Source organism: Dama dama, chromosome 11 (assembly GCF_033118175.1).
Source record: "Dama dama isolate Ldn47 chromosome 11, ASM3311817v1, whole genome shotgun sequence".
Lineage (NCBI taxonomy): Eukaryota > Metazoa > Chordata > Mammalia > Artiodactyla > Cervidae > Dama > Dama dama.
Genome location: NC_083691.1, coordinates 60941315 through 60963922, shown reverse-complemented (window position 1 = coordinate 60963922; position 22608 = coordinate 60941315). Strand labels below are relative to the sequence as shown.

At 36.9% G+C, this 22608-nt stretch overlaps 1 protein-coding gene across 1 annotated transcript in view; it reads left to right on the top strand.

The window, feature by feature from the left end:
- Positions 1-22411, top strand: part of REL (REL proto-oncogene, NF-kB subunit) — a 42717-nt gene extending 20306 nt beyond the window's left edge. The window contains exons 5-10 of the mRNA XM_061155383.1: positions 7859-7999; positions 12407-12511; positions 12617-12829; positions 13404-13472; positions 13618-13689; positions 14744-22411. Coding sequence (XP_061011366.1) covers positions 7859-7999; positions 12407-12511; positions 12617-12829; positions 13404-13472; positions 13618-13689; positions 14744-15525 — 1382 coding nt within the window. The 3' untranslated portion in view covers positions 15526-22411. The remainder of the gene's footprint in view (positions 1-7858; positions 8000-12406; positions 12512-12616; positions 12830-13403; positions 13473-13617; positions 13690-14743) is intronic.
- Positions 22412-22608: the final 197 nt, after the last annotated feature.

Below are 22608 nucleotides of genomic sequence, written 5' to 3'. Positions count from 1 at the left end.
TTTTATTTCTCTACTCAATAGATACCCACATAGATAAAAAAATAATAAAGCAATATTGTTACTTCATGTAATATACTGTCTAATCTGTTCCTTTTCATTTTATTTTTTTTATAGAAAAAGCATGTCCAACCCAGTAAATTAATTTTATGACCAGTGGCCCTAAACTCTTAGTACATGCAATATGCCCTCCATCTGTTCTGTTCCGTTCCATTCCAATTCTTTTTTTTTTTTTTTTTTAAGAAGATGCTTAGTTAACCCACTAAATTAATTTTAGGACCACTGGGTCTCAAAGTACAATTTGAAAATTTCTGCCGTAGATGATTCTAGTGCTGGTGATCCATGGACCACACTTTAAGGAACTCTGATACACTGGCTAGATTGAGTTTCTCAAGCATGGCATTTAAAGCCCTTCATATTCTGATCCTTGTTGTCCATTCCAGCATCATCTCTAGGTATCATCTTCTGCCTCTGTGTTCTGTTTGCAGTTCCTTGCATGAAATGCTTTAATCTGTCTGGTAAATTCTTTCTGCTCATCCCTCAAATTTAAGGGACACTTCTCTCACACTTTCTGTGACCTTCTTGGAGCGAAGTACCTGTTTCCCCAAAGTGCTGTATATATTTCTAACACTGTTTGCTACAAATTTATTTATATGTTTCTCCCTCACTAAATTGTGAGACTGAAAGGTAGGAACCATTCTTCTGTGCATCTCTGGTACCTAGACCAGTGTCAGATACACAGAAAAAGCATAATTAAAATATGTTGACAGAATAAATAAATAACTGAGTGAATATGCTTTGTTTGTACTTGTCTACCAAAAATACTCAAATTTCTTTCCTTTGCTTTCCTTATCTGAAATGCCTTTTCAGTTCTCTTGAGCCCAAAGTCCTATCCCTTAATTATACTATTCACTTAGCAATTGATCACAAAAGACTTTATGATAACTATTAGGTCATTCAGTTGTCTTCTGAGATGAATTTCATGCTTATTGTGGACAGAGTCTCTAATGGTTGTTCTTGGTGCTCAGGATAAGTCAATGAATAGAACAGATAGAAATTCCTGCCTTTGAATAACTTATATTCTAGGGAGAGAGACTTGGAGTTAACAATTAAACTTACTAAACAAGTATATAATTCATTGGGAAGCCCAGGGGGTACAGCGGTAAAGAATCTGCCTACCAGTTCAGGAGGTGCAAGAGATAATGGGTTCAGTCCCTGTGTAGGTAAGATCCCCTGGAGTAGGAAATGACAACCCACTCCAATATTCTTGCCTGCAAAGTTTCATGGACAAAGTAGCCTGCTGGGCTACAGGCCTTAGGGTTGTGGAGTCAGACATGATTGGATGGCGGAGCAGCCACACACATAATTAGTGGACAGCTAGAAGTAGTAATGGATAAAAACAACAGAGTAAGGAGCCAGGAATCTGTAGTTAGGGGGATGGGTTATAAATTTAAATAGAATGGTTAGAGTCACCTCATTCTCTATTCTGATGTGGCTTTTGTAATAGAAATAAATATTCTATGTTTTGTTGTTTTTCCTAGACTGTTGAAATAAAACCTAAAATGTGCATTTCTAATATTAAGCAAAACATATAATATCTAATCCCTTAGAAAGAACTCAAAACACTAAAAACTAATGGAAGTAATCTGAACTCAATTGTAGAATTACTCTTTCTTGGTTGTTTATTCTGTGTTATTTTCAGAATATACCAGTAAATTCTACCACTTGTATAGGAATTTGCCAGAGCTGAACTGACACTTTTTAAAATAGATGTATCACTTAACACAGGAAAATTCTACTGATAAAGAATTACAAGATTAGTATCTGACTTTGTGTTATATATTTATGATATATAGAAACAATGGAATTGGAAATGTTTAGCTGAATGGGGGGAGAAGGCAAGTACTCTTGCCTGGAAAACCCCATGGATGGAGGAGCCTGGTAGGCTGCAGTCCATGGGGTTGCTAAGAGTCAGACACGACTGGGCGACTTCACTTTCACTTTTCACTTTCATGCATTGTGGAAGGAAATGGCAACCCACTCCAGTGTTCTTGCCTGGAGAATCCCGGGGACGGGGGAGCCTGGTGGGCTGCCATCTATGGGGTTGCACAGAGTCGGACACGACTGAAGCGACTTAGCAGCAGCAGCAGCTGGATGGGATCTACCAATTCTGGTCTATAGACAATCTGATTATGACAATCCATTTCCTAAAGACCAAGTATGTGAAAATACAAAGACTATTAAAAATTGTTTTTGCTTTGTGTGTATCTAGGATGTTTAAGGTGAGTTCTTTCTTGCCATTAGTTCTTTAAACTAGTAGCTCTCTCGTGCAGAAAGGGACATACAATAGTCAAGTAGTATTAAACTTGAGGCTTCATGTAAAATACAAGTTCAAGTTATCTAATATGTGCTAAAGTCTAAATTGGATGGAGGAATTTAATTAAGGGCTCCGATAGCAAATTTTAACCGTGTTCATTTAGCTGGCATCAAAAAAAAAAAAAAAAGACAGACTTCATGGGGGACTTCTACTGCAAAAGCAGGGAAAAAATTTTAGCTATCAGTTTCTGGCTATGTATTTAATGACATAAGGACTTCTAATATTCAGTGATTAAAAGCCATAAGATTTTTACAATAAAGAATTCGCAATTCTGTTTTATTAGTTACTTTATGCTGTTTTTCATGTACAGAGGACACTGTGTTGTTAGGGGAGCACAAAGACTATTTTACAGTTAAGTTTGGGAGGATAATTTTATATTGGTAGTCTGAGAGGAAATGCAGTTGAAAAAGACAGATAGTCTCTAACAGATTCTCCTCTCTACAGTGTGGTTAAATACAAGAAAATAAGAACCTTTCCTCACAACGTAAAGCTTAAAAAGCAAGAAGGAAGAAAAAAACTTTTGTGTGCTTTGTTATCGTTTCTTCATTGCAATCATTTTAGAATCTAGCCCTCTTTTAGAAAGCCCTGTGCAGAACTTGGGAAACTTCTTTTATGCCTTTGATATAAAGGCATATGCCTTGAACATACTCCCATTATAACACTTTTCATGTTATTACATTATATAATTTTAGCTTATATCTGTTTCTCATCCAGACACTAATCTCACTAAGGGCAGGCACTGTCTTTTCATATCTCTATTTGGCATTTGTTTTAGTGTGTAGCACATAATAAAAACCCAATAAATATGTTGAAAGAATAAGTAATGAATGGTAGATTGCTGTGACCATTTACCTTTTGGTTGACACACAAGCACTTAAAAGTTAGCTTTTACTGTATTATATCTATACATTTTAAGTAACAGAAATTAAATGAATTATCACTAAACTTTGTTTTTCTTCCTTAAATGAGACATAGCTCTTAAAATTGTTAATCTGTGTACTGTATATTTTTGCCCCATTAATCACTTTTTAAATTTTAGTAATATTTAGCAATAATTAGAATTTTAGAAAAGTCACATCTCTAGAGCTAGTAGGTGTTATAATTGATTTAAAAATTTTAATCCCTACTTTCAGAAGAAATCATGATCATATCTTTTTGATAAAAATAAAATTCTTACTGCATATGCACTGCTCCTAAGACTAAGGAGTGACATTTATTTATAAAGATAGCTTAAGGAGAATAATTGTTACCTTGTATTTATCCCTTTGATAAGGTATAAAGAGAAATTTTAAACTAGTTTAAGAGAAATTTAAGAGAATTTGATTAGTCTCATGCTTACTTTTGTTAGATTTCCAACTATCATTTTTCACCTTGCAGAATTTTTTAATAAGGCCTTTTGTATTATGCTATGTATGTATTAAAAAGTCTACAGTAAACATTATCTAAAGAGGAAATGGAAGCATTCACTCTGAAGTTAGGAATGAGAAAAGGATGTGCGCTCTTGCCGCTTCTGTTCAGCACTGTAGTGGAGGTTGTAACCAGTGCACAGAGATCCAGTCAAAACTGAGGAAATAAAATCAGTTATTGGAAGCTATTATTTACAGTGAGAATGCAAAAGGATATAGAAATTAGTAATATGTTTATTAATAAAAGGGTGAATGCATATAAAATTAACATACAAAAGTCAGTTGCATTTCCGTAGAACAGAAGCAAATAATTAAAGGAAATATTCTCAGAAAATATAAAATACCTAGCAACAGATCTAAGAAATCATGATCAAGATTTCTTTAGAGAAAATTTCAAAGTTTTATTATGAGCTAATTGTTGTTTTGTTGTTTAGCTACTAAGTCATGTCCAATTCTTTTTGTGACCCCATGGACTGTACAGCCTGCCAGGTTCCTCTGTCCATGGGATTTCCCAGGCAAAAATACTGAAGTGGGTTGCCATTTCCTTCTCTGAAGGATCTTCCCAACCCAGGGACCAAGCCCACATCTCCTGCATTGGCAGGTGGATTCTTTACCACTGAGTCACTAGGGAAGCCCATTATGAGAACACTTAGATAGATGGAGAGGTATATCATGTTCTTTATTATCAATATTGTAAGATAGTATTTTTTCCCAAACTGATATATAGGTTCAGTGAAATTCCAAACTCCCAACAAAAATTTTCAATAAATATGATATATGATTCTGAACAGGGAAAGGAGGATAATTTATAGAAGAGAAACAGCAATGAGAAACTGACCTTATCAGCTATTAGGACTTATTATGAAGAAATAGTTATGAGATATTGGGGTTTATTTTGAAGAAGTACTAATTAAGTAGTATTGTGGTAACAGTAGACTAAATGACCAGTAGTTAGTAAAACTGAGAGCCCAGAAACAGACTTATGAAAATATGAAACTTTAGCAAATGACAGTGGTAGCATGTCAGATCAAGAGAAAGGGAGGAAATATTGATGCCTGATAAATGAAGCTGGGGAAAGTTAGATTCATCAGCTTTCAAATGCCTTAGACTTCAGTGTAGATCAATACTTTAAGGATTCTTAGTATAAAAGTAAAACTCTAAATGTATGTATACATTTATATATATAAACCTCTTAGTATAAAATGTTGGTAGATAGATTTTAGTCCTTGGTTTCTATAGAAAGATAAGACATGAAGTGTTTTCTATAAAACAGTTGATAAATTTGATGACATTTAAAATTTCAGTTTATTGTGTTTTTCGGTTCTATTGAATTTTGCTTGGTTCCTTTTCGAATAGTTTCAAGTACTCTGCTGAACTCTCAGTATTATCTTTAGCTCCTGAAATATATTAAATATAGTTATTTTAAATCATGTGTTTGAAAACTTAATTATTTGGAATGTTTGTGGTTTGTTTCTATATGTTGTTTTTCTTAAAAAAAAATTACTTTGTCTCTTACGCCAGGACTTCCCTGGTAGTTCAGAGGTAAAGAATCCACCTGCAGTGCAGGAGACCCGGGTTCAGTCCCTGAGTTTGGGAGATCCCCTGGAGAAGGGAATGGCTACCCACTCCAGTATTGTTGCTTGGAGAATCCCACGAACAGAGGAGCCTGGCGGGCTACAGTGCATGGGATCAAAAAGAGTCAGACATGACTGAGCAACTAACACTTTCACTTTCACTTCTTTCTTATGCCTGCTTATTTAAAATAGAGTACAGTATTCTGGCCTGGAGAATTCCATGGACTGTATAGTCCATGGGGTCACAAAAAATCAGACACAACTAAGCAACTTTCACTTTCACCAGTCACCTTATACGCAGAGTTTTGAGGTCTAGGATGTAATCTCCCTTCAGAAGGCTTTCTTGTGGTAGGTGGCTAGTCACACTAGAAGTCTGAGATCATCTAAAATTAGTGAATGATTTAGGTTATTTGAAGCTGGGCTTTTATCCCTGTGAGGTCTGGTATCTTTCCATTCGTTCACTCTTACTCTGGGTTTAGCTTCTCAAGAGCCCCAGCCAAAGCACTGGGCATTTATCAGATTCTCTATCTTTGGCAGACCCTGCACTCCTTTATTTTTCATCTATAGTCTTTTGAAAGCTCATCTCAATTTCTCATCCTCAAGCTACCTCTAAATTGGCAAGATATATCTGGAAAACAAGAAGCCTCTTATCCTGAACTTACCTCTCTGGGTTTCTTTGATCCTGACTTATAATAAATACATCTTTATTCCCATTCCTGGTTTATTAACCAGTTTATTTTTCTTCCATGTACTATTTTAAAAGATTTTTAAGTTTTCTTGAGGTCTCATTTATATGATGTGGGATCCACCCAGATGTATGTAACACCACCATAGTCAAGATGAGAAATATTTCTACTACCTCCATGATTACTACAAAATTTCTTTGTCTACTTCCCAGTCAATTCCCTTTCTCCTCTCTGGCTCGAGTCAGCTATTTGCTTTCTTTTGTCATTAATCAATCTTTTCTAGAATTTTCATACAAATGAAAGCATGTGGTATATATTTTGTATCTGGTTCCTTTTGCTCACGTCACATTTTCGAGATACATACATATTTATGTATATATTCATAGTTCTTTTTTTATTACATAGCTGTCACAGTTAGTTTATCCATTCACATAGGTTTGTTTTTAAACTTGTCAGAGCACTTTTCTAATTTATTTTTGTGTGTATTGATTACTTATCTTAGGAATTGAGAAACATTATCTTAAACTGTAAATTTTTAATGTTTAAAACATTTATTTTGATGAGGTGGATCTCTAGTTGTGCCAGCAGAGATTGCTGTGGCACAGGTGTTTGTATCATAACATTTGACCTTTTAGTTGTAAACATATGTTTTTGTAGGCTCTTTGGAATTGTAGGCTTAAGAATGCTGACAGTGGAATAATTTTTAATATCATGATAGCTACTGAGTATAGTTTAAATGAAAACAGTCAAAAATACATTGTCATTTTTATTATTGCTAACTCATAATAGAATAAAGAGAATAAAGAATTTGGGTTTTAACTGTTTTCAGATTTCATATTTCAAGTTTCAATGCTTTTTGAAAAATAAAATTTTCATATTATTTAATATATGTATTTCATGCTTTTTATAAACATAGCTGTTAGTTATCGTTGATTGCTACACCTTATAGTATTCTTTGAAAAGGCAGTTATATTTTCCTTTGGAACTAGACTTATTTTAAATAGCAGTTTAACAGACTGTCATTATATTTTGTCATAAAGCATGTTTAAAACAATTTTTTTCAGAACTGTAAAGTTTTCCTGCTATGGATTTTTTGTGCTTTTTTTTTTTGAGGAAAGTTAAGTTTGCACATTAAATTTCTTAAGGAAACTAGCAGACTTAACTCATTTAGTATCCTCTTGGTATTTGATCCCTAAAATATTGATCTAAGTTTTAGTAAATATTCCTGTGTATGTCATTTTTATGCAACGCATATGTAAAATTTTGTAATAGGGTTCAGTTTTTTTAAGAGCATAGGCTCTGGAATTAGTGGCCTGAGTTTGAATTCTTCTCTGCCATTTCTTAGTTGTGAAACATTAGATATGTAATTTCATTTCTTTAAAATCAGTTCCTCATCTGTAAAATGGAGTAATTCTTATGCAGATTTTGGAGATAATTTGCAGAGTCCTTAATGCATGACTGAACTAAATACATATTTGTTAAATTAATGAATAAATGCCTAGTCTCTGTTGTGTAAAACCTACAACCATTTTTTGTAAAAATTTGATTTATGCAACTTTGGGGTTTTGCTTTAAATACCAAATGACTGGGATAGTTACTTCCTGACCATGGTCATTACTTATGAATTATGGATAGTGAAATATATGATGAAAAGCATAAAAGGCTGGCTTGAGATTGTGTACCATTGTATTTTTGTTAGTACAGATTTGGATGCTACTAAAGGTTATTGGCTGTATTGGGCAGGGAGGAGGACTTAACCGGGCTTTAGTTCTATGTGACTATTCTATATCCTTATTTTTTTAAAAATGTACTATTCAGTCCCTGAACAACAGCTACTTGATATTGAAGATTGTGACCTCAACGTGGTGAGATTATGTTTTCAAGTTTTCCTCCCTGATGAACATGGTAATTTGGCAACTGCTCTACCTCCTGTTGTCTCCAACCCAATTTATGACAACCGTAAGTAATTTGTTTTTCTTGTATTTGTAGCCTTGACTTTTATTTTATTATGTATTTGACCACGCTGGGTCTTTGTTGCTGTACGGGCTTTTCTCTAGTTGGAGAGAGCAGGGGCTAATTCTTTGAGGTGCACAGGCTTCTCATGTGGTGACTTCTCTTGTTGTGGAGCACAGGCTCTAGGGCACTGGCTCAGTAGTTGCAGCACTTGGCCTCAGTAGTTGTGATGCGCAGGCGTAGTTGCCCTGCATCATGTAGAATCTTCCCAGCCTAGGATCGGACCCATGTCCCCAGAATTGGCAGGCAGATTCCTAACCATTGGACCACCAGGGAAGTCCCAATGTTAGCTTTTTAAAATTTTTTAAAGTATTTTGGCAATTTAAAAAAATGAGTATGCTCATTATGGTAAAATTCAAATATTATGGAGTAGATGTTATCTATCTGAAGTAGATAATAAGCAGAGTAAACCTCCTATAATCTCATTCTAGAAAGATATTTCATCAGTTTCTTCTTAATATATATACAACAAATACTTCATCTCATCATCATCATCATTCACACCATTTATTTTTGGCAACTTTTTGAAAAATCATCACTGATTTTTTTTTAACTGTTTTTTTTCCTCTTAGAAACATATCTTGAACCTCTTTCCCTTTCGGGTACCTTATCCTTTTCATTAGCTGCATATGATATAACTGTATCATAATTTCATAAATCATTAGCCTGTTACAAGGCATTTGGTTTGTTTCCTGCTCAATTTTTTTCTTTTCCCTTTAACAAATTGTACTGCAATAAATATATCCTGTATGTGCCTATCTTGTGCAGATGTCCCTAGCATAAATTTGTAGAAGTAGAAATGTTGGCAAATGGTAGATTAAAGGATCTGGATATTTATAGTTTTAAAGATTATGAAATTGCCCTCAAATATTTCTGTGTATGTATACTCTTAACATATGTGTGCACCAGTGATGTATGACTATACCAGTTCTACATGCAAAAAGGTAGTGGAACGTAGAGTTACAAAGGTAAAGTAAATCAGACTGTCCTCATCATGGAGAGCTTTGAATACCAGGGAATTATTGGAATAATGTTGACCAGATAATAGGAAGTATGAAAACTGCATTGCCATAGGGTTATGGTCATGATTTTAAAAGTTTAATCTGATGAGAGTGTATGGGATGGATAGGAAAAATCACAGTTTACAAGCAGGGAGATTTAATTAAAAGATGTGTTAATGTCTAGAATTGAAATCACAAAGCTCTAAATAAACCAGGGCAATGCCATTAAGAAAGGAAAGGGATAGATATGGAAGATTAAGGTATTGAGTGTCCTTTATTTGTTTATACACTAAAGTTTTTATTGCTATCTATCCTGTAAGTTGTTTTCCTAAAATTTTCCATCAAAGAGGAATAAAATGTATTATTAAGTTTCAGTTCAGTTCAGTCGCTCAGTTGTGTCTGACTCTTTGCGACCCCATGGACGGCAGCATGCCAGGCCTCCCTGTCCATCAGCAGCTCCCAGAGTTTACTCAAACTCATGTCCATTGAGTTGGTGATGTCATCTAAACATGTCATCCTCTGTTGTCCCCTTTTCCTCCCACTTTCAATCTTTCTGAGTATCAGGGTCTTTTTCAAGGAGTCAGTTCTTCACATTAGGTGGCCAAAGTATTGGAGTTTCAGCTTCAACATCAGTACTTCCAATGAATATTCAGGACTGATTTCCTTTAGGATGAACTGGTTGGATCTCCTTGCAGTCCAAGGGACTCTCAAGAGTCTTCTCCAACACGACAGTTCGAAAGCATCAATTCTTCTGCTCTCAGCTTTCTTTATAGTCCAATTCTCACATCTATACATGACTACTGGAAAAACCATAGTAATTTTGAGCATTACTTTGCTAGCGTGTGAGATGAGTGCAATTGTGCGGTAGTTTGATCATTCTTTGGCATTGCCTTTCTTTGGGATTGGAATGAGAACTAACCTTTTCCAGTCCTGTGGCCACTGCTGAGTTTTCCAAATTTGCTGGCATATTGAGTGCAGCACTTTCACAGCATCATCTTTCAGGATTTGAAATAGTTCAACTGGAATTCCATCACCTCCACTAGCTTTGTTTGTAGTGATGCTTCCTAAGGACCACTTGACTTCACATTCCAGGATGTCTGGCTCTAGTTGAGTGTGAGTGATCACACCATGGTGATTATCTGGGTCGTGAAGATCTTTTTTGTATAGTTCTCTTGTGTATTCTTGCCACCTCTTCTTTATATCTTCTGCTTCTGTTAGGTCCCTACCATTCTTGTCCTTTATTGAGCCCTCTTTGCATGAAATGTTCCCTTGGTATCTCTGATTTTCTTGAAGCGATCTCTAGCCTTTCCCATTCTGTTGTTTTCCTCTATTTCTTTGCATTGATCACTGAGGAAGGCTTTTTTATCTCTCCTTGCTATTCTTTGGAACTCTGCATTCAAATGGGTATATCTTTCCTTTTCTCCTTTGCCTTTCACTTCTCTTCTTTTCACAGCTATTTGTAAGGCCTCCTTAGACAACCATTTTTGCCTTTTTGCATTTCTTTTTCTTGGGGATGGTCTTGATCCCTGCCTCCTATACAATTCATGAACCTCCATCCATAGTTCTTCAGGCACTCTATCAGATCTAATCCTTTGAATCTATATCTCACTTCCACTGTATAATTGTGAGGATTTGATTTAGGTCATACCTGAATGGTCTAGTAGTCTTCCCTACTTTCTTCATTTTAAGTCTGAGTTTGGCAATAAGGAGTTCATGATCTGAGCCACAGTCAGCTCCTGGTCTCGTTTTTGCTGACTGTATAGAGCTTCTCCATCTTTGGCTGCAAAGAGTATAATCAATCAGATTTTGGTATTGATCATCTGGTGATGTCCATGTGTAGAGTCTTCTCTTGTGTTGTAGGAAGAGGGTGTTTGCTATGACCAGTATGTTCTCTTGGCAAAACTCTATTAGCCTTTGCCCTGTTCATTCTGTACTCCAAGGCCAAATTTGCCTGTTATTCCAGGTATATCTTGACTTCCTACATTTGCATTTCAGTCCCGTATAATGAAAAGGACATCTTTTTTGGGTGTTAGTTCTAGAAGGTCTTGTAGGTCTTCATAGAACCATGCAACTTCAGCTTCTCCAGCATTATTGGTTGGGGCATAGACTTGGATTACTGTGATACTGAATTAATTGCCTTGGAAACAAACAGATCATTCTGTCATTTTGAGATTGCATCCAAGTACTGCATTTCAGACTCTCTTGTTGACTGTGATGGCTCCTCCATTTCTTCTTGCCCACAGTAGTAGATGTAATGGTCATCTGAGTTAAATTCACCCATTCTAGTCCATTTTAGTTTGCTGATTCCTAAAATGTTGATGTTCACTCTTGCCATCTCTTGTTTGACAACTTCCAATTTGCCTTGATTCATGGGCCTAACATTCCAGGTTCCTATGCAGTATTGCTCTTTACAGTATCAGACTTTACTTCCATCACCAGTCACATCCACAACTGGGTGTTGTTTTTGCTGTGACTCCGTCTTGTCATTCTTTCTGGAGTTATTTCTCCACTGATCTCCAGTAGCATATTGGGCACCTGACGATCTGGAGAGTTCATCTTTCAGTGTCCTATCTTTTTGCCTTTTCATGTTGTTCATGGGGTTCTCAAGGCAAGAATACTGAGGTGGTTTGCCATTCCCTTCTCCAGTGGACCACGTTTTGTCAGAACTCTCCACCATGACCCATCCATCTTGGGTGGCCCTACACAGTGTGTCTCCTAGTTTTATTGAGTTAGACAAGGCTGTGGGTGCAGCAGACCTGGGTATGATATAAACCCTCTTGGAGGAGCTCGCCATTAACCCCACCATGGAGCCGCCAGAACTTACACAGGACTGGGGAAACAGAATCTTGGAGGGCAGAAACAGAACCTTGTGTGCACCAGGACCCAGGAGAAAGGAGCAGTGACCCCACAAGAGACTGATCCAGACTTGCCCCTGAGTGTCCAGAAGTCTCTGGCGAAGGTGCAGGTTGGCAGTGGTGTGCTGTGGGGTTGGGGGCACTAAGTGTAGCAATGAGTTCATCAGACCTTTTAAAGGAGATCGCCATTATCTTCATTGCCTCCACCATAGTTTGGCCCCAAGTGAAAAACAGGGAGGGAACACAGCCCCACCCATCAAGGAAAATTGGATTGAAGATTTACTGAGCATGGCCCTGCCCATCAGAACAGACGAGTTTCTCCCTCAGTCTCTTCCATCAGGAAGCTTCCATAAGCCTCTTATCCTTCTCTATCAGAGGGCAGACAGACTGAAAACCACAATCACAGAAAACTAACCAGTCTGATCACATGGACCACAGCCTTGTCTAACTCAATTACTAAGGCAGCAACCCATTAAAAAAAAATCCTTTGTATTTAGGTGCTCCTAATACTGCAGAATTAAGGATTTGTCGTGTAAACAAGAACTGTGGAAGTGTCAAAGGAGGAGATGAAATATTTCTACTCTGTGACAAAGTTCAGAAAGGTATTTTTTGTTTTTTTTTGTTTGTTTCATTGAATTCAGAATATATTTTAAATTGATTGGTACATTTTACTTTGTGTTCGAATTATTTGTTTTCGTATTCACTAGATGACATAGAAGTTCGGTTTGTGTTGAATGAGTGGGAAGCAAAAGGTGTCTTTTCACAAGCTGATGTACACCGTCAAGTAGCCATTGTTTTCAAGACTCCACCATACTGCAAAGCTATAACGGAACCGGTAACAGTAAAGATGCAGTTGCGGCGACCTTCTGATCAGGAAGTTAGTGAATCTATGGATTTTAGATACCTGCCAGATGAAAAGGGTATGACCTTTTGTGTTAATGTTTTATGTGTTTCTTAGTCCTGCTAAGAACATTTTCTTGTAAGATATATTAGAATACAGTCATGTTATTTATTCACAATTTTCTTTTCCTTAAAGTTTTTTGTTGATTTTTGACTGATCTTTGTGCTCTTTGAATCTCTTTCTTAGGAAAGGTATCTGGAATAATTTCAACTTATCTAGATTGTTTATCAGAATTTGTTTTTTATTTGAGATTCTGTTTTGGTCCTTATTGTGCCTTCTTGATAGATGGCAAACTTGCCACTCAGAAAGTGGTCTCCATCTTGGTCCTTATCTTCCCTTAACCCATTAATTGACACTGGTTAACCTGTAGGTGTAATAATAAAATAAGATGAATATTATAAACTATTTTTTACTAAGAGAAAAATGCATTTTATTACTGACTTGGGACATACTTTGTGACACTTAGAAATCCATGCTATGTACATTTATTTAAAGCATTTTCTATGTAGGAATAAAACATCTATATATGTGTTAAAGGAGAGGAAGCATACTCATTGATGATTCACACATTTTCTCGATTTCTTTCTAACCAGACACATATGGAAATAAAGCAAAGAAACAAAAAACAACTCTGCTTTTCCAGAAACTGTGGCAGGATTGTGGTAAGAATATTTTGGTTTGATTGGTATTTAAGTAAATTTTTGGTTTGGGTTTTTTTTTTTTTTTTCTTTATTCAGTTTTTCAAATTTTAACTGATGTACTGTTGTTTTTCAAATTACATTTAATAATGGAAAAAATTTATCACAGGAGTTAATTTTCCTGAAAGACCTAGACCTAGCCCCCTAGGACCAACTGGAGAAGCAAGATTCATCAAAAAAGGTATTTTATGCCCTATAGAGTATTCCTTGTGATCAGAGAGACCAGTGTTTTGCACAGTATACTGGAATTCCATTCTTAGTAATGAAAACTGCATCTTTGATTTATTCCATTCCTACATATTTTTTTCATGCTATGAATATTGAATGAATTGATCTCACCTTCTGAAAGTCCTGTTGGCAACTATGATTATGTTTTGGGATTTATTGTTTGAGAAATTACATTTCATTCCTATGGTGGTAATTGTACTAATGAAAGAAATGGTTTAGAAATGTCAATTGCCTATATTTACTTATAAAGTTTTACTAGAACATAGCTCATTTGATTGCATATTGTTTATGGCTCTTCTCTTGTACTATAACTGCAGAGTTAAGAAGTTCCAGTAGAGGCTGCATGGTCCATGAAGCCTTAAATATTTACTGTCTGGCTTTTTATGGGAAAAAAAGTTGCCAATTTCTGCTTTAGATCATTATCCAGGGTTACTTAGAAGTCTTTTTTTTTCTTTTTATGTTCTTAAATCAATGCTTTCTTTTGGTTTAATATGTACAGCAGTCATACAATATGTAATTAAATGTAGACTTCTCCATTTTTTTCTGAAAATTTTATAGTACCTTAGCGTGAATTATATCATAATATGGCTTAGAAATTTATGTATATTTCTCAATCATCCTTAATGTTTCCTCCATCCCTCGATTTTCTCCTGAAAGAAGAGAATATGAAATGATTTTGAATATTTAGAGGCCCATTAAGTGAAATTCTGACATTTATCTTTCAAATTTCAAAAGTACCTTTATAAGGCCTCAGAAGCTAGATTTCCACATTTAACTGAAATGAAATTTTCTATGCCAAAATAACTTACCAAATTATTTTATAGGCATTTGTAAAACAGTATTATGGAATTCAGCTTTGGACTTGTGTAATAATTATAATCCTATTTAACATTTTTATTTGAAGTGTTACATTTATTTCCTTGAAAATTTTTTATGGTTGTTTATATAATTTTAATTTAGAATTTTGTTCATTTCAGTTTTGTAAAAATACATTTCCTTCCCCACAGAACCAAACTTGTTTTCTCATGGTGCAGTTTTGCCAGAAACTTCCAGGCCTGTTTCAAGTCAAGCAGAATCCTACTATTCTTCCTCTGCGTCCATCTCAAGTACATTGTCACATCCTGCTTCAGCCATACTACCAATGGGTACTCAGTCTTCTTCAGGCTGGTCATCAATCGCCCACCCCACCTCACGCTCAGTTAATACGAATTCACTGAGTGGTTTTTCAACAGGGACACTTTCCTCTAATTCACAAGTTATCCCACCATTCCTGGAAATGAGTGATCTGAATGCTTCTAGTGCTTGTATTTATAACAATACTAATGACATAGGTAGAATGGAAGCATCATCCGTATCACCAGCTGACTTATATGGTATTTCTGATGCCAGCATGCTGCCTAACTGCCCTGTGAACATGATAACACCCAGTAATGACAGCATGAGGGAGACCGATAATCCGAGACTCGTGAGCATGAATCTTGAAAATCCTTCTTGTAATTCAGTGTTAGACCCAAGAGACTTGAGACAGCTCCACCAGATGTCTTCTTCCAGCATGTCAACAGTCACCAGTTCTAGTACTGCTGCTTTTGTTGCACAGTCAGAGGCATTTGATGGATCTGACTTTAATTGTGCAGATAACAGTATGATAAATGAGGCAGGACCATCAAACGGTACTAATGCAAACAGTCATAACTTTGGTCAAAATAGTCAGTATTCAGGTATTGGAGCTATGCAGAATGAACAATTGAATGACTCATTTCCATTTGAATTTTTTCAAGTTAACTTGTAAGATATAAATGTTGAGAGAAAGAGAGAAGTCGCTCAGTCGTGTCCGACTCTGCGACCCCACGGGCTGTAGCCTACCAGGCTCCTCCGTCCATGGGATTTTCCAGGCAAGAGTATTGGAGTGGGTTGCCATTTCCTTCTCCAGGAGATCTTCCTGACCCAGGGATTGAACCCGGGTCTCCTGCATTGCAGGCATATAAATGGTGATTCAAGAATTAAATCCTTTTGAAGGTAACTATTTTGATGCTACCTTTATATATGCTACCTTTATATGCTATTTTGACGCTACCTTTATATATCAGTCAAGTTTCCTTGACTGATGCCATACCACATTCATAGACCCTTGGACCCTTGAACAACATAGGTTTGAACTGTGTGGGCAGGTCCCCTTATGTGCAGATTTTCTTTACTATGTCACAGTTGGAGATTGGTTGAATTTATGGATATAGAACCATAGAAACAGAGGGCCAACTATACAGTTTTTTTTTTTAATTGGAATATAATTGCTTTATAATGTTGTGTTAGTCCAACTGTAGAGTTTTAAACACAAATTTTTCACTGTACTGTCAGTACAGTGTTAGCACCCCAACCCCCATGTTGTTCAAGGGTCAGCTGTACTTATAACTAGGTATGTAAGGGGTTCCTCCAACAGGCAATTTTGGCTTGGGAGCTTCTTGTTTTGCTGAGACAGACCTTTTTGAAATACAACAAATGCTCAGTGCTTGAAGCTGTAGCCAAAAGAGAGGGAGGAACTCATTTCCTAACTTCAGGAAGAGTTACAAAAAGTCTAGTATTCATTTACAGAAGACTTTTGCTTCAAAAGTAGATAAATCCGACAGACTGAACTCCTGGGCTATGATGCATTGTGGAGTCCTACATACAAAAAAAGTTTACATAAACCAATGTATGATAAATCTGACATATTAAATATTGAATAAAATCAATTTTTCCATTTTAAAAAACCGCTAACTTTGGGTTGTTTTGGGTATGTAGAAGCAACCCATACATACTTTGGGTATGTAGAATACAAAGTTGGAAACAGTCACAAAAGAAAAATTCCAGAATAGAAATTTAAAAGAGCTTTACTGTTTCTTCTTTTGAAATATTTGTGGTAAGAATTCTGACCCAAAAAAAAAAAAAAGAGAATTTTGTCCTGAGAGTCCTGCCTCATTTCCCCAGGAGAGACTGAAGGAGAACATTAGAGCAAAAGTTCAGTTTTTTCAGTTCAGTTTCAGTTTTTTCTATTTCTTTTATAATGTATTAATGTAGTCTTAATTAAATGAATGAATGGATATTTGCTTTTAAGCAAATTAAAGGTAAAACCTGTAATGGCTATGCCATTGGAAAAATTAATTCCTTTATTTTTGGGGACCCCTAAAATAAACCCCAAGGTGACCCCTAGGGGGTTTTCTGGGATTTTTAGAGTTGCTAAGATTTACATGTAACTCAAACTTCCTTTAAAATGCCAAGTTGAGCAGAAGGCAGTAAGCTTTCAAGGTATGGGAGTTCTCTACATTTTGTACTGTTTAGATCCATACCTTTAAAATTGCTTGACTTTAGCTTTAGAGTTGAGTTCAGTCGCTCAGTTGTGTCCAACTCTTTGTGACCCCATGGACTGCAGCATGCCAGGCTTCCCTGTCCAACACCAACCTCTGGAACTTACTCAGACTCACGTCCATCGAGTCAGTGATGCCATCCAACCATCTCATCTTCTTGTCAGCCCTTTCTCCTCCTGCCTTCAATCTTCCCCAGTATCAGGGTCTTTTCTAATGAGTGAGTTCTTTGCATCAGGTGGCCAAAATATTGGAGTTTCAGCTTCAGCATCAGTCCTTCCAATGAACATTCAGGACTGATTTCCTTTAGGATTGACTGGGTTGGATCTCCTTGCAGTCCAAAGGACTCTCAAGAGTCTTCTCCAACACCACAGTTCAAAAGCATCAATTCTTTGGTGCTCAGCTTTCTTCATAGTCCACCTCTCACATCCATACATGACTACTGGAAAAACCATAGCTTTGACTAGACAGACCTTTGTTGGCAAAGTAATGTCTCTGCTTTTTAATATGCTGCCTAGGTCGATCATAACTTTCCTTCCAAGGAGCAAGTGTCTTTTAATTTCATGGCTGCAGTGATTTTGAAGCCTAAGAAAATAGTCTGCCACTGTTTCCACTGTTTCCCCATCTATTTGCCCTGAAGTGATGGGGATGCCATGATCATAGTTTTCTGAATGTTGAGTGTTAAGCCATCTTTTTCACTCTCCTCTTTCACTTTCATCAAGAGGCTCTTTAGTTCCTCTTCACTTTCTGCCATAAGGGTGGTGTCATCTGCATATCTGAGGTTATTGATACTTCTCCCAGCAATCTTGATTCCAGCTTACATTTCATGCAGCCTGGCGTTTCACATGATGTACTCTGCATATAAGTTAAATAAGCAGGGTGACAATATACAGCCTTGACGTACTCCTTTTCCTATTTGGAACCAGTCTGTTGTTCCATGTCCAATTCTCACTGTTGCTTCTTGACCTGCACACAGATTTCTCAAAAGGTAGGTCATGTGGTCTGGTATTGCCATCTCTTGAATAATTTTCTATAGTTTGTGGTGATCTACACAGTCAAAGGCTTTGGCCTAGTCAGTAAACCAGACATAGATGTTTTTCTGGAACTCTCTTGCTTTTTTGATGATCCAGTGGATGTTGGCAATTTGATCTCTGGTTTCTCTGCTTTTTCTAAATCCAGCTTGGACATCTGGAAGTTCACGGTTCATGCCGTACTATTGAAGCCTGGCTTGGAGAATTTTGAGCACTACTTTGCTAGCATGTGAGATGAGTGCAATTGTGCAGTAGTTTGAACATTCTTTGGCATTGCCTTTCTGTGGGGTTGGAATGAAAACTGACCTTTTCCAGTCCTGTGGCCACTGCTGAGTTTTCCAAAATTACATCCATGTTTTAAGAGGAAGAAGTTTCCTTAAACCTTTCCTCTTCTGTTTTGCATCCAAACTCACTGTGATCTCATCCAGTTTCATGCTGTCAACTCCCAAATTTTACCCCTAGCTTAGATCCACCCCTGAACTCCAGACTTGGAGAAAGAGAGAGAGAGCGAGCTTGTGTGTGTATGTAGAACAGCTGGTGTAACATGTCTGCATGAAATTCTAATTAAAGCTCAAACTCAACACACCCGGAGCTGAGTTCTTAATCTTCTCTCCCAAACTTGCTTGTCCTTCCTCATAAAAGGCAATGTCATGTTTCTAGTTGCTCATATTCAAAACAGTGGAGTCATCTTTGCTTCTTTCTTTTTATCTCCCATATCCAATCCACCAGCAAATGATAGGCCCCACCTTTGAAATATATCCAAAGCTGACAACCTCTTTTGACCTTTGCTGTTAATATCCTGTTCCAGACCATATATTCTCTTGCCTAGATTGAATTATCTAGGCAAGTCTGTTCTCTGTTGAGTACCCACAGCGATTCTTTTTAAAAGAAATGAAATCATAATCACTTGCTCAAAACTATCCAGTGGCTCCCCGTCTCACTCAGAGTAGACACCAAAGTCCTTAAAATTAGCAGGCCCACACTCCCTTCCTCTCCTCACCTCACCCACTACCATTTTCCCCTTCTCATTCAACTCCAGGCTCTCTGGCTTCAGCACTCCTCTTCAAAAACACCAAGTACAGTTATCAGCAGCTAATGAATATAAATGAGTAAATGGTGCTGAGTACTTTTTTTTTAAGCCACAGTTTCATTTTCTTAGTTAAAACAGGATTAAGTGGTGTTTTTTTTTTTTTTTTTTTTTTTAGCAACTTTAATTGTAACAATGGGCTTCCCTGGTAGCTCAGTTGATAAAGAATCTGCCTGCAATGCAGGAGACCTGGGTTCAATCCCTGGGTTGGGAAGATCCCTTGGAGAAGGGAACGGCTGCTCACTCCAGTATTCTGGCCTGGAGAATTCCATGGATTGTATAGTCCATGGGGTTGCAAAGAGTTGGCCACGACTGAGTGCCTTTCACTTTCACTTAAGTATAACAACTGGAATTAAGTGTATTTTCTATTAATAAAAATGAATTTTGACCAAAAAACCTAAGTAGACTCCTGCTGCAGACCCTTTGGTGTTGGTGTTCCCTCTGCCTTTAATGTTTTTCTCAGCTGTATATGTAGCTCACACCTTGCACCCTTCACTCTCACTCAACTGTTACTTGATCAAGGCCTTCCTTAACTGTATATACATTGGTACTCCATGTCTCCCCTCCTTTAAATTTGTCCATAACACTTATCATGATCTGACTCTTGTTTGTTTGTCTTTGTTTTCCTATACTAGAATATAAGCTTCATGAGGGCAAAGTTTTCTGTTTTTGTTGAACCCTGCATTTGTAGAACCATGTCTGCTTCATATTAAACACTTAGTAAGTATTGAACATTCAGAGTATTACTAATAGAACTTTGGTTTTTGAAAGAAAGAATATCTTTAATTATTAAATGTTTATGATTTTTATAGTTCATGTGACATTTCAGTCTGTTTCATGTGACATTCAGTTTATTATATCAGAATCATGTATATCAGAATCAATCATTCAGGTTGATGATTAACTACTTTGCTTTCAAAGCTATTTGCCTTCAAAACTATTTGAAAGCAAAGTAATTCCAGTGACAAAATGACTGTAGAATTTGGCCAGTAATCTTAATTGTGATGCTAAGTAATTTATTAAAGACCTAGTTTATTTTACAACTAGACCCTACCACAATTGTTGAGCATATTCCTAGCTATAAACAATGTCTTTTCACTTATATAGGGGCTTTCCTGGTAGCTCAGCTCGTAAAGAATCTGCCTGCAATGCAGGAGACCCTGGTTCGATTCCTTGGTCAGGAAGATCCCCTGGAGAAGTGCATGGCAACCCACTCCAGTATTCTTGCCTGGAGAATCCCCATGGACAGAGGAGCCTAGTGGGCTACAGTCCATGGGGTCACAAAAAGTGGGACACAACTGAGTGACTAAGCATAGCACAGTATCCAACCAAACCATAAATTTACTGGGATGATTAAAAACTGGTCAATTTTGTCAAAATGAGGAGTGTGTGACTGTCATAAAAATTAAAATTCTGAGTTGAGTGATTCTAGGAAATGAGGAGGGAGAACAAGATAAGACTGGGGGTCAGGATAGTTTGAGAAGCAATAAGATACCTAACTCACTAATATTTCTGAGTTATGATTTCAAAGTGACGTATTTTTATTATACAACTATAAAAATCATAAGCATATAATATACTTTAGTAGAACTTACCAGAAAAAACCTGAAGGCATAATTTCTTTCCTGTTCAAAATATGAACCCCAGATATCTCCAGACAGTGGCTTATAGATGACGAACTTCTTTTTAAATACAGAATTGTATAATTTTGTATATATTAACTTGCACTTATCAGCTTAAACACTGTTAGGATATTTTAAATTAAACAACCAACTTGTTCTGCAGGTTTTTTCCTGTCTAAGTGGAAGTAAGGTCCTGCTAAATTTGTATTCAGAGTATTTCCCAAGGTTTTTTAACTTTTCAGGTGCTATTTATTGATCATAAATTTTATTTTATAATTTTAAAAAACTGGCAGCTTACTTCTTCTTTTTCTCTAAATGTGGTTATACTTTCATCTGTTCTTCTGTCACCCCACTTAAAGTTCTGAAGAAAAAAGGACCTCTTGCTTTGTAAGCTCTTCTTATATAGCAGTTCCCTCCTTTTCTCTCCCATCTTGTTTCTGTATCCTCATGTAACATTTAGTGCTTTTCTTGTATAAACACAGTAAATGTTTCCTCTCACTTAAAAGAGCAAGAATAAACACTTATCCCACTGCTGTCATGCTCCCTCCCTTCATGTCCAGCGCTGTCCAGCTGTATGAAGTATGTTTAGCCTGTTTCCTCACTTCCCAGTCATTCTTTAGCCTGTCAGGCTTTCTCTTTTCTCCTCCTATTTACTTAGGATATCCTGGGAAGTAACCAGATACCCTCCCTTGTCAAATCTAGTGTGTTCTTACCAGCCTTCACTCTGCTCAACCGATTCATAACCTGTCCTCTTGACCACTCCCTCGTAGGGTACTCCTCTCTGATGTTGACTTTTGTTCCAGGGTCTCGATCCCAGCGCTCGGTTGGTGCTATTTTTTCCCCTGGTTAAACTCATGAGTGCCCAAAAGAAACCTTCAGCTTTCCCTCAAAAACTGGCTGCTCCTGTCACATTCTTGACTTTCATTAATGGCATTACCATGGACCCTGCCACTGAAGATACTTAATAGAAGCCTCGGAATCATTTTATTCTTTTTTCTCCTCACACTGAAAGAGTTATCAAGTCTTTTTGGATCTGCCTTCTAAAAAACTCTCTTGCATTTGTCCCTGCTTCACTTCTGCTGCATTCTTAGTTTAGGCCTTCATTCTTCTTCCCTCACAAGAATCTTTTCCATGTTGCTCCAGTTAAAAAAGAATTCCCCATACTTCCAATCCAGTATATTACATAGTTAGCATTCCTTGAGAAACAAACAAACAAAAACCTCTCTCAGGTCCCTAGGCCTCCGTGCCTTTAACATGTCCGCTCTGCCTCTGCTTTTCACAACCACAGCAAATGGCCTTTGAGAGCTGTGTGATGTTTGGTCTGCCTCCCTAGCTGAGGCACAGCTTTGCACATGTCCCCATTGCAGACCTCCTCGCACTGAATTATACACTTACATAGTTTATCTCATTCACCTTTGGGACTCCATTGCTTAGCATAATCCCTGGCTGGTGCTAAATAAATGGTAGTATTAACAGAGGGAAAGAATGAAACTGACATAGATGTGATTATAAAAAATGTGAACAAGTATATGATTTTTAAATCATATAAATGATTTAAATGATTATTTAATCTGGTAGGGAAAGCAGTGATTGCCAGGCTTGTGAAATACTTTACCCTCTGCCTCCTATAGTATCAAGAGTATTAGGTAGAAATTTTACAGTTCTTAGAATACTGTAAAATATCCTAAGAACTCTGAACTTAACTCCTCTCTGCTCTGTGTGGCAGGTTTAATCTCACCTTTGGGGCATTCCCTCAGCACCGTCCCCTTGCACAGAACTCCAGTATTCATGTAA